Source organism: Nyctibius grandis, chromosome 11 (assembly GCF_013368605.1).
Source record: "Nyctibius grandis isolate bNycGra1 chromosome 11, bNycGra1.pri, whole genome shotgun sequence".
In the NCBI taxonomy this organism is placed as follows: domain Eukaryota; kingdom Metazoa; phylum Chordata; class Aves; order Nyctibiiformes; family Nyctibiidae; genus Nyctibius; species Nyctibius grandis.
In genome coordinates, this window is record NC_090668.1 from 9,987,918 (window position 1) to 10,000,461 (window position 12,544).

At 41.1% G+C, this 12,544-nt stretch overlaps 1 protein-coding gene across 1 annotated transcript; it reads right to left on the minus strand.

Annotated features, from left to right (window-relative positions):
* Positions 1-7,838: 7,838 nt before the first annotated feature.
* Positions 7,839-9,146, minus strand: GCNT3 (glucosaminyl (N-acetyl) transferase 3, mucin type). The gene has a single exon (XM_068410631.1). It carries the CDS (start codon positions 9,144-9,146, stop codon positions 7,839-7,841), a length of 1,308 nt encoding a protein of 435 aa, XP_068266732.1.
* Positions 9,147-12,544: the final 3,398 nt, after the last annotated feature.

The window sequence follows — 12,544 nt, forward strand, 5'->3', positions numbered from 1 at the left end:
TTAATGTTTTTCTAATTGTTTTTTGTATTTATGGGGAATACATTTAATTGGACACTTGGCCAACAGGATTTCAGTGAAAGAGCTGAGCTATGAATTTTGAAATATCAAATGGATAACTTTTGTTCTTTTTAGATTTACACATTCCACTAAATAACTCCAACGAAGAAACCCTTAAAAGAGTTTCTTCACTAGAAGTATGAACATCATATACTGACAGCTCATTTGTCTGACATAACAGTGAGTGTTCCAATGTGGTCATAGGAATGCTAACTGCCTCAGCAGTGTCAAATTCATTTGTTTTTGACAGTAGGCTACTTACAGACCACTAGAAACTGGAAGCTGCACAAAAGAAAAGTCAGGGGTAACTTTTCAGATCAGTCTAAATCTTCAGTTTGTGCCGAAACTGGAGCATAATTTACATGCTGAAAGCTTTCTCTACATGCCAGCGGCCCAGTCTGTTAATTAAAGTAATAAAGCTTTAGTATCTCTTCTAATACCTTTCCAGACTGATATGTTACCATTCTCTAAATGCTACCTTTGGACATCAAAGGATATATGTTCGGGGTTTGGTTAACTTCTGCTTCCCTCACTTCAAGTGAGAAAGGAGTTCAGAAACTTGCTTGCTAGACTGTTCCAAGTATTATGTTAACCATTATTTTTTTTGTCTTGTACCTATGCTAAATGTCCTTTGCTACAAACTGCAGATTGGCAGGTAACCATTTTTGAAACCAGAACAACAGACTTGCTTTTTTTTGAACAGCGCAATAAGCATCTGTTGAGGTCATTATCTTAAAGGATGCAAATGTATATCCGTACCATGGTTTTCTCTTTTTCTGCCTCACAGTCAATCCTCTAGGTTTAAACTTTTTTTGTTCTCTAACAATCATGTGGTAAACTGAATTTCAGCCCTTAAAAGTATAAAAGTTTGCTGTTCCTACCTCCAACTCTTTGCAGTCTCTTCCTGTCTCTGGCCAGAAACTTCTCAATCTCCAGTTCTCTGTAGCCTTTGGACTCCCTCCTAATGCAAATAATTATATATTTGATTTTGGTCCAATTAAGTGTGCATTAGTATATTTACTATAGCGTTTTTCCATTAAAAACAAATTTAGTAAAGAACCACAATTGTGCTGATGATGTGTGGTTATTGTGGGAAATGGATTTATGTTTACATTTCATTGATACTCTTCTATCAGGCTTCCCTTGTGTTTCAACAGTTGTATATTACTACTTTAGCACTCCCAGACTTAGTGCTACCATACTTGTTAATTGAAAGGAAAAGAAATATTTCACTGAAAAAGAAAATAATATAATGAATATATACACTAAGAAAAATTACAAATGAAAGGAGAAATAATTTTGTTAACAAAAATGTCTGTTAGTAATCTGTGAAATTCAAATCGATGTGAGCAGGAACCAGAAATTATTATGTTCATAATTCAGGACAACTTTACTGACTTGTTTAAGAAAAGAAGAAGTAATAGTCCCATTGAAGCTCTAGACTTGGTCCTTTGGAAGGAGAAGGTAATGGGATACTCCCTGTGCTGATGCATAACACTAATACTCTGAATTGTATACCCTGCTTATCTGGCGGTTCCTATTGGGCGTGAAAACTGAGATTTGTATATTGCTTTGCCTTGTAAGGAAGCATTTGAAAAGGAGATGGACATTCTGAAATGAATTTAAATGCTCTGTACCTGAGTCTTACTGTAGGGAAAAAAACGTGCAAATGCTTAAGTGACACTGATGTTCTTGATTAGCTTGTTGTTTAGCCTGAGTTAAGTGAGTGGCAAAAAGTGACATCGATGAAAAATATATTAAATGTTACAGATGCTTCTGAACTGTTCCAAGATTTTTCCTTTTTCTAATAATAACATAGTCTTAAAAGAAATGCACAACGGACTTCAAAGAATTCTTGGAGCAACTGGAATGGTTGGGACAGGAAGCAATGTGTTCCTGGGCACAGTGATAGTAAAGGGACCCTGTACTGAGGGAATCTAATTTAGTCTGTGTGAAAGGCTAGAAAGCATGTACAAATGGGGAGTAAGGGAATGTTCTAGGTGAAACAGCAAACAAATGAGAGGAACAAGTGGGCAGTCATAACATGCTCCTTCTGTAATCTAGACACTCCTCTCTCAAGCCGAAAGTCTGAGAAGGCCTTTCATATAGAACAACAGGAAGAGAGGTTACCAAACAAAAATAAAAACTGAAGGAAAAAAAGGCAAACATGTACCCCGAACCTTTTGTGTTGCTGCTGCCTGGCTAATTATTGGTGGTATTAGAAGCTTTATTTCATATCTCGTTAATGTTTTAACATCACTGTTTAAAATTTTCTGGTAACAGAGGCTAGCTCTGTTTGGTTATGGCAAATGCATTAAGCTGCTGTTCTGCAGACCACTTGTTTTCCACTCTTGTGGTGGATTCCTTCTTGTTTTCTATGTACTCTGTATTTAATTTACAAAATAAATGTTTAGTTCTAAGTTTGACTACTTATTGTTCCTAAAATTAGCTTACATATGCATCTTCTGTCTCCTTCATGACAGTGCAGTATTAGGCAATGCAGGTATCTGATATTTTTGCATCTGTGGGATGTTTCTGGGACATGGAATTCAAATCTGGATGCATACAGACTACTGAGTTTACCTGGGTACATAAAGAATATTGGAAATTTTGTGATCAATGCTGTTCTTTGCTCTTGTGATCTATTGTCCTTGAGAGCCAAAGGGCAATCTGCATATGCAACAGAGAGGCATTTGGCAGCCTTGCTCCCTGCACGGTTATGTTGTGGTGCAGAAGCTCCAGGTACCACTTCTTCAGTGTTTATTTGTTCAGTGAATATACTGTTGAAAATTGAAGAAGTTCATGTTGTGTTTGTGTATGTGAAGAAAAAACATGAATAAGCGTTGCTTTATGGTTTCTAAAGCTTCTAAAGTAAACCTCACACAGGTCTGCTGTTCCAACCTTATCTAGCTTTTTTCTGTATTTTGTTTGGAAATACTCTGTTCCTAGGTTACCTCTAGTTTCTCTCTCTGGTTTTTTTTTTTTGGTTGTTGTTTCTAAACTATCTTTTTTTCTTAACCTCCCCACTCACTATAAGGTATTTACCATGTTAACTCTGCCATCTCTTCAGAAAACAGCTCTTGAGGCATACTGAGGTGTAAATAATTCTTGGGAATAACCTTTTTGATGTCTAGAATTGCTCCAGTGATGCCTCAGGGAGTATCTGCCTATGGAATGAAGACTGCTGCCTGCTCACTGCAGAAGAAAAGCTTGCCTATGCTTCTGGAGGAATTAATTCCTGCAAACCTCACAGCTGTCAACACAAGCTCTGACACTAGCTTGGCAGCACACATTCTTTTGGGCTCTAACCATGTTTCTGGGATGGTGTTTGTTCAGGCCCCGGATGTGCTACTTCTCTGGAGGCTGTTTGAGTTCACTGAAGGAGAGGGGAGCAAAGAGAAGGTAAGGGAATCTGGTGCCAATATTTTTCCTGCTTTTTATTGCTTTTCTCTCCGTAACTTCCTTGACACTTGCTTTTTTTGTAATGTTTGAATTTCAGCTAATCCCTCCATGTTCATATGATTAATGTGCTTTGTGCTCTTGGAAGATTTGTTGAACTTACACCTGAAAGTGTTAACTACACTTTTGTCATACTAAGCTATTTCAATACCCAACGGAAGACAAACCGTCTCACTTGCTACAGCATCAGCATACTTGCTGCTGCCTATTTGGTTCTTCCTTGCCTATGGTGTTACAGACTGATTCATTTATTTGTTTTTTTTGTTGATTTTCTTCAAAAAGGTCACAGTTGCTTCCACCTACCAGTAGCAGAGAGAAAGTAAAAGATACCTTTGTACCTTGACATTGAGCTAGAATGGATGTTGCTATTTAGAAAGTAAATTAACTATAAGAAAGTGAAGAAAAGGAAAGAATAAATACCGATACAGAAGTGGCTGTGGGTGACTGCCTGTGTTTAAACATGGCTTCCGAGAAAAAGGATTTTGTGAATCCTGTAAGTGCACAAAGCAGGATGTTATCTGACGGAAGCTGTTTGCTCAGTCAGGGATGTCAATACCTGACTTTAAATGTTATCAGAGAGACACAAATTAAAGGAAAGTGCAGAGCAGGAAGAATTTATGATGGATTCCCAGAAGACAAGTTTAATCAGGATCATTATGTACTTTTACACAATGACTAGGTACAATGAGGTAGATGACAGTTACTCAAAACACAGATATTTGCTTTTAGGGATCTCGGCAGCTTAGGAGGTAGTATTTCAGTTATGGTACTAGTGACTTGGTTTTGCTTTTCTGTACTCTAAAAGTTTGGCAGGGGGGAAGAAAAGTAGGAGCATGGTAAAAAGCATTTCAATTTTAGTAAGACTGTACTGCGAGATGTGGACTTTTCCTTCACTGTAACTTAAAGGGTGATCTTTGTTAGGAAAATAGCTTTGCTCAAAGATAAATTTACTGTATAAATTAGCCATTATGGGTTAGTAGGTAGTAAGTCACAGATATATTAATATTTTGGTTTTCACCTTGTGCTAAAAGAGCCTGCACCCTCCAAGGAAGTGGAAAATAGTTCACTGAGAGTCTAGTTAATGTTTCATGATCACTGCTATTGCAGTCAGAAGAAAAAGGACACCCTAACACTGTTCCCTGAATCAATTTTACTCATGACTGCAAATACTTTACTGATATTTTGTTCCTATAGGTCATGTTTGCTTCTAGTTTGTTCATAATTTATTACCTGGATTGCACTGAATTTATTTCAATTGACCCATCTCTTTATTACAGGACATTTCAGAGATGATCCTGTAGAGCATGAAGGAAATGCAAAGCAACAGGGAAACAGACCCTCTCAACTAGAGTTAAGAACAGATGTTCATGGGCGCACTTTGTAAATAGGTATTATGCCAGCTTCAGCTCACGTTAGAGTGTTCTTGTAAAAATAAAGTGAAACCCACTCAGAAATAAAATAAAAATTAAAGCCAGGTGAGTTTAAAAAAAAAAAATCTGTTATTATTTCAGAATTATAGTTTCACCTTCCTCCTGTGCGTATCTTGAAAAGTAAATGGCAATTTGCAACATATTACCTCCTTAAAACAACTGGTGGTTTATTTGAAGTTCAGGTTGTTAGTTAACAATTGATTGTAGACAGAAGTGTCAGAAGTAGATTTTCATCCTCTCACGAGACAAAGTTAACACTAATATTTCTGATATATTTCCAGTTTGGATAGCCCAAGATTTTACTGATGAAGTTCATATGGGGTTTAACCTATTTTTTGGAGGTGATCCTATATTCTGATATGCTAGTGCTACTTTGGGCTAGAGCTTGTCCTACTCTATTTGAAGTTTATTCTTTTTTCAGTTCTGCAACTAATCTTGGTAAGTTACATCCTTTCTTTGTGCCCTGTTGCCAGTTTTCTAAGATGCTAGCTGTCTTATTTCTAAGATACTTTGAGGTGTCTGGAATAGAGTTCTCTATTAGAGTTCAGTGATATTTTTTATTGTCATTTGTAATGGTAAGGAGACATAAATCTTTTTCTTTTTTCTTTTCTGTATCACTGCTTTGACATGTGACTACACTCATAAATATGACATTTCTAATGTCTTTGGAAGAGGAAATGCTGAGAACATTCCTTTGTAAGAATCTTTTTGTCTTAGTTCACCTTCTGAATTTGGGAGTAGTCTCGTTCCTTCAGAAGAAATTAAGCCACTACTAAAAGGAAAGGGTGAATTGAAAATAAATTTGCACAAGATATGCCTTTGTTTTTGGAACCAAATCATCTGAGATAAACTGTGAGTAATAACACCAACAGAAACTGGAAGTTTTCTTTGAGTCAAGAGAAGTGGATGTAGAAGTTTACAAGTTGTTTACACTTCCAGATAATAATGCCAGAACATTGTTTTCATACAAACCAGTGATCTCTTTGAATGGGGAAGGCTGTGTAGGCTACGTTGTTAGGTAACTGCTGTCCCTCTTACTATGTCACCAAGCTGTTTTTTTGGTATGCTGGTTTCACTTGAGGCCTGCATATTCTGTGGGCAAGCTCTTTCAACTGTGGATAAATGCTTACATTCTCTGTCTTCAGGTCTAACCAGGAAGAGCATAGATAGCAACAAGTAACATGAAAAGAAAAATTAATAATTTTGACTTTGCTAAAAGACTTACCGTGGAACAGATTTGAAGTGGTGCTTTTCCCGCCCCCCCCATATCTAAATACTTGTCTCTGTCTCTCCATCTGTAACATTTTTTGTCAGGGCAATGTCTGTCAATAATAGATGAAACACTGTTCTTTAAATAGTGTGTACAAGCAATACTTTATATTTCTGAGAGAAGAAACAGCTGAAGAAAAACATATTTACAGAGTGAAGGGGATAAAAATTACTGTTAACAAATCTGTAAGTAACTTGTATATATTTATCTTTCTTTACAGGTACATTTGCAAAATAATAGAGAGGTCCCTCTGTCGACAATCTTTCACTGTTTCGGGCTGGGGTTCCTTCCAACCCTCAAACACTTTTTCACTTTTTGTAGGTGCTCAGAAGGTACTTTGAGAAATAAATTATTTAGATCTTCTTACAGACATCCATTTCATGGATGGGTTTGGTTTCGATGTGATTCCTTAGCATAGAGAAGTATGGGGTTTTTTTCCTCTCCATGAACATGCACCTTTTTTCTCCATTTTCCAAGGGAAAAAGCCAACACCTTGCCATAGTCAGAAACACACTGACCCCGCTCTGCCTGATTTAGTCCAGAAACTTAAACGTATTCCAGTCCCCCAATGAACCACTGGCAGTCGTTTACCATTTTGGGCTAATATGTATTAATTTAAAGTAAATGAAAGAGCTCCACCAAGCAAAATCAGATTAGGCAGCAATGGTTAGATAGAGTCTTCTATGTCGGGAGACTTGAGTTTTCACCCTGAGTCAAGTTTTGTTCTAAAAGAATGTACTAGTCATGGAGATATTTGCTATTTAATGTTAAATTTGCTGCTGAAACCATTTTTTAATTTTCTGTGTTACTATCAGATTAGCATAAAGCTTTAATCTCTGTTGTAGCAAATGTCTGTTTATGTAAATTGGAAAGACTTTCCCACTGGGACCAGCAATCCTATTACTTTATTTGCTCTTTCTGAATAAACAAATGCCCAATGATTCGTTGGGTGTTTATATTTGATAGCTTTTCTTGCCCGTAGTTGGGGTTTTTGCCTATAATGTTTGCTGTAAAATCACCATGGAATTTTAAACATAAGCATTTTACAACCAAGTTCATTTTAAAATGTCTAACAAAATTGCAACGATACACCTTTTCAAGTCAGTTATTTTATCTTCTCATCCTATTTAAATCAATGTTTGTGTGATTGCAGTCATAACTTCATCTAAATGTAGCCTGGTGCTATGGAATTGCTTCAGATGTCCTTTGTATAATGCTAATTCTCCACCAGAGACCTCGAATTCATAAAAGTGAGAATGTTACTGACAAAAAAATTAGTTGAATATTTTTTTTGGTAGTACAAAGACAACTGAATTAATCCCTCAGCAGTATAGGTAGTGAAAAGCTGTTGGATCCATACAAAGTGTCTGGCTTTAATGTGAGAAGGTGGGAAAAATACATGTGGGTGAAATATAGAAGTTCACAAATCTTTCTTTCAGGTTCTAGAAACTTAAGAAAACAACGACCGCCCGCTGTGCGGGAAGGTCCCGCCGGTAACGCGCCGGCACCGGTCTCGCCTCACGACATGGGTCTCCAGCCCCTCCCACTGTCCCTGAGGTGCCGCCGGCTGGACCCGCCTACGGAAGGAGGCAGGTGCTGGTGAGGGTCTCGGCGGCTTCCCCTCAGAGTCCCGAGCCGTAGAGGGCTCTGTGGCGCAGGTGCTCCTCGAGACACTGGATGGCAGCATCGTCAACCATGGAGTCGAACTTGTTGGCCAAGAGGTGGTGCTGCTGGAGCATCCAGGGCACGTCGCCCGCCCCGTAGATGCAGACGGAGCGCTGGTGCCTGCCGGTGCAGGGCGGGTAGGGCGCGCCCTTGCTGGTGTCACCCTCCAGGTACTGCCACTTGACCAGGCGGGGCAGGGCATTCATGTCCGAGAGCTGGAACTTGTCATTCTGGGGCATGGCGCCCGGCACGCCAGGCATGCGGTTGAGGGTGGCCCAGACGTGCTCGTCAGGGCTGTAGGTGTCCTTGGCCCACTCAAGGAACTGCTGCGCCGTGGGGTTCTCGAAGATGTGCTGCACGAAGGCCCGCGTGACCACAAAGTACGCGTTGCCCGTGAACATGGGAGAGTTGTGGGGTGGTGGCGCTTTCTTTGTGGCTGTCCGGGAGATGAACTTCCCCACTTTGTGGTGGTACTGCCAGCGCTCCCGCTTGATGGCCGAGGGCTTCTCTGACTCCATGCTGTTTTGCCCCTGCAACGTCTTCAGGGCACGGATGATCTCAGCGTTGGTCTTGATGGGGAAATCGGTGCCACAGGTGTTGAGGACGTAGCGCCATGGCACAGGGCTCTGCAACAGGTCCTGCATGCAGTTGAGGTCGGCCTGCAGCCGAGACCAGGAGGCATAGACCACCTTTTCCAGGCGGCTGGCCACAAAGACATTGGGGAAGCAGGCTACGATGGCCCGCACGGCCTCCTGGAAGGCGTCCGGGGACTTGCTGTCAATGTGGACGCAGTAGACGTTCTGGGGGGCGTAGAGGGACCGCAGGAGCCGCTCGAACATCTCGATTTTGTTGTGGATTACCATGGAGTAGGCGATGGGGAACTCTGCCTCCTCCTGGCTCAGCGGGAACTCAATGAACCGCCGGGTCTCCTTGAAGTTGCTGCAGTCCTTCGTCATGTTCAGGTACTCATCGGGCGTCAGGGAATCCCTTTTGTTCGCAACCTCCAGGTTGCTCAGCCGGGCCTCCTGGAGGGCCTTCTCATCCCCGCGGACGATGCCCGAGCAGTTGATCCTCCTGCCGGGGAAGAGCTCCAGCGCCTGGTAGAGGCGCTGGCGGCAGCGGGGGTCGGCGGCGGCGTCCGGGTGGGCCTCGGGGCAGGGCCGGGGGGCGCTGCGCAGCGCCAGGGCGGCGGCCAGCAGCAGGGAGCCGAGCAGGGCCGCGCAGCGCCGCCGCGCCGCCAGGGGGTTCCTCTCGCACAGCCGCATGACCCCGCGCCGCCGGGCACGGCCGGCTCCTCGCGCGCCGCGCCGCCACGTGCGGCCCGCCCTGCCCGCCGCCCGCCGCCGGAGCGCGGCCCGAGCCCCCGCCCGGGTCTGGCCTGGCCTCCCGGGTGGGCTTCGCTGAGGGCGCGGGCGGCGGTGCTGCGCCAGGAGTGACCTGACGGGCAGCCTGGCTGCCTGCTGCCTGGGTGGTGGTGAAATAGTGGCAGGGCGATCTCAGCATAACCGCAGGTGAATCATAGGTGAATTAAAGGAAGTCTCCTCCCTCCCCGTGGCGTGGCTGCCTTTGCAGGTGGTTCTATATCTTGTACGTCTGTTTAAAAGAAGGTACTTTATCTTACCCGTGTCCAGCGTGTAACGCAAGAAAAATTCCTCTAGATCGCAACCCCATGTAACAGACTTTTAAAAAAACCGACAATACTAGATGACTTTGGGATCTAACCTCCTTTTCCGGAGTTCAGATAATTCCAACTTACAGGTCAAGGAAGTGACAGCAATAGTGCTGTACCCTAGAAACCCGGCTGCAACAAGCTTTCTGCTGGCCTGGAGCATTTTGAGCTTTAGTGAAGAATTATTGCAGAAGATGTTGGATAACTGGGCAAACTGGAATCTCCACTTCTACAGTGGAAGCAGAGGGTGAAGACAGAGGCCATGGTTTATAAATAATTTACCACACAGTGTCCACTTAAAGGAATGAGTGAGAGAATATAGGTGGAGCGTGTCAGGATCTCCTGTATGCACCTACATGCGCATCCTGGCTATCACTTAATATAAAAAGTATATCTTTATCACTTAATAGAAAAAGAGGGGTAACTGCAAGTGACTAAAATGTGCCTTGTGCCATGATGTACAAAATAACGTCCCCTAGGTTTTGCAGTCATCCTGAACCACTTTGTGATTTGAACCAAACATGGTATTTGGTATCATGTTTGTAAAAAAGGGCCAGCTTCACCAGTTTCAATGATGAGTAAAAATTTCTAAGTTGGGTTTTCTAAGATACAAAGGTGTATTTTTTTTTCTTTCTCCAGATGTATCAAGGAACCAAACTCATAGAACCTGCAGCTGGACCGAGGACAGTTGGTGTAAGTGTAGTTCTGTACGGTTTCTAGAAAACAGCAACAGTTACTTCCCCAGTTTCAAAACCGAGATTATTTGTTGAATTATTAGCTTTATCCAATTCAGTAAATAATTGTCTTAGAGATCTGTGGTCCAGAAATTCTAATGGGCATTATGAAAGGTAATGATGTGATACATATAGTATTTCCCATATGCCTGTGCTAAGTACCAAAGTAAATGTGCTTGGGAGAATCGTGGGGAAAGAAGGTTTGGGGAATGTGGAAGATGCTAGATGGGCCAGCTGCTTTCTCAGTGCAAGGAGAACATTTGTCCCATTTGTATGTGTGCTTTGCTCCTGAAATTTGTTTCTAAGCTATGTTTAGCTTGCACTAGAGAGCTTGTTCACCTGGAGAATTTCAAAGCGTCTGAGGAAAGGTGCTTTCCAAGAAACCCTTGGAATAGGACAATAATAATCCTCTCGGTGCATCTTCTGCACTTCCAAGCAGCTCTTCCCCTCCAGGTCACCTCTGCTAGGCTGTGTCCTTGTAGTATTGTATAGAAGGATGGCAAGTTCTTGTAGTCTTGGGAATTTTTTTTCTAAAATAATGTCCTTATATTGATCCTCTACTCTGATTTCAGTATGCAGATATCCTCTTTCATACAGCCACAGCTTGTGGACTAGGAAAACAAATTTGTATTTTACAAATTGTATAGCGTTGTAAGCAATCATTTCTACTTTAAGGTTCTAGCTGCTCTGTATGTGTCATGCCTCGTAACAGTGTGGTGGAAGAAATGTTCAAATTCTTAATCCCACAGGAAATGCTGAAAACATGATGACTCCACATGAGAGCTCATAAATGGTCTATAGTTATTTCCAGTTATGTGCATTTTTGAGTAATTTTTCAAAAAATATGGTGATGTGATTCAGAAGTGCAATGATGTTTTTCCCAAAGGTGTTTTTTCAGGAGTTTGAAAAGAAACTGTAACTCTTTAATCACATTTTTACCATCGGTAATTTTTTCTTAAGAGTCAACAATTGGTAAGTCTAACCTGAGACTTGAAAAATGTATTTTCAGTGTTCCCAGCTATATTCTTAAAGCCAACTGTATTCGGTCTCTGAACAGTGCCAAAAGCTAAAAAAAAAAATCCCACACCCCGAAACAGTGTGTGAAATGACAGCAAATTGCTGCTGTATTTCATTTTATGCTGGCCAATGGCTGAAGTCACATGCATGGACAGATAAGAGAGTAGGTTGTAGGAGTAATAGTCTGCTTTAAAATGCAGCCATACACATTGACGAATATCAACCACATGGAAAATTATTTTTTGGAAATGTTGTCTTTGTTGATAACTTTATCTGACAGTAGATGGTTTTTCGAGGAAAGCCCAATACTGAGTAAGAAAAGAAATTATTTTGAATTAATTTGTCAACATTCTGTAAATTTAGTCACAGGTGCATCAATATGAAACTTCTTTGGAAGAAGTTTGTTGCTTAGCATTAACATTTTGAACTTGTTCAGTGCAAGAAACTTGAAACCTTTGGAGTCTATGGTTAGCAGTGTGGCCATAGGACCACACATCATCTACTGTGGTACATAACTCTTCGTATATAGGATCTTATCTCAAGTTAAAAAAAGCGCAGCAAACCCAAGTAGTCTGAAGTGCTTATGCTTTTACTGACTGAAATCTTCCTTGCCTCCTTTCAGGGTGAACTTTTAAAACTGTCTCCTTTGGAAAGTATGAAATGTAAATGTCCAGCTAAATAGCTGAAAATCTGAAAAACCTCCGTAATAGTTATCAGTTGATCACTAAGTTGTTCACACTATATGTACTGACCAACCCTCTCTGAATTACTTTTTTGTTATTTGGCACGCCAATTTTTCCTGTGCTTTGCTATTATTCTTTATGCATTCTGTTAAGAGCAAGTGGTAATCCACGTGATCAACACAGGTAAACTTTTGCTTTATTCTCTGCTAAGCAGGTCTATTGCACAACCGCAGCAGATGAGCTGTGGTTATGATTGCAAACTTTACAATTTCTGTGAAGCTTGGTATCTAACTTACCTGATATGAATAGTATGTATTACAGAAAAGACATATACATCTAAAAATGAAAATGAATTTGTGTCCTTAGTGACAGTTTAGATAAATAGTTGACATTTCAGTTATGTAACAGGATACAGATGCTAACATCTTGCCATAGAGAAAGGTTTTTTTTCTGTTGCATGTTAATGATGAAACAACTTAATCCTTAAACACACATGAAAATGGAATTAAATAAAACATAATTAACAGACTGCTTTCTGCAAAGCTGCATTTTTTCATGAG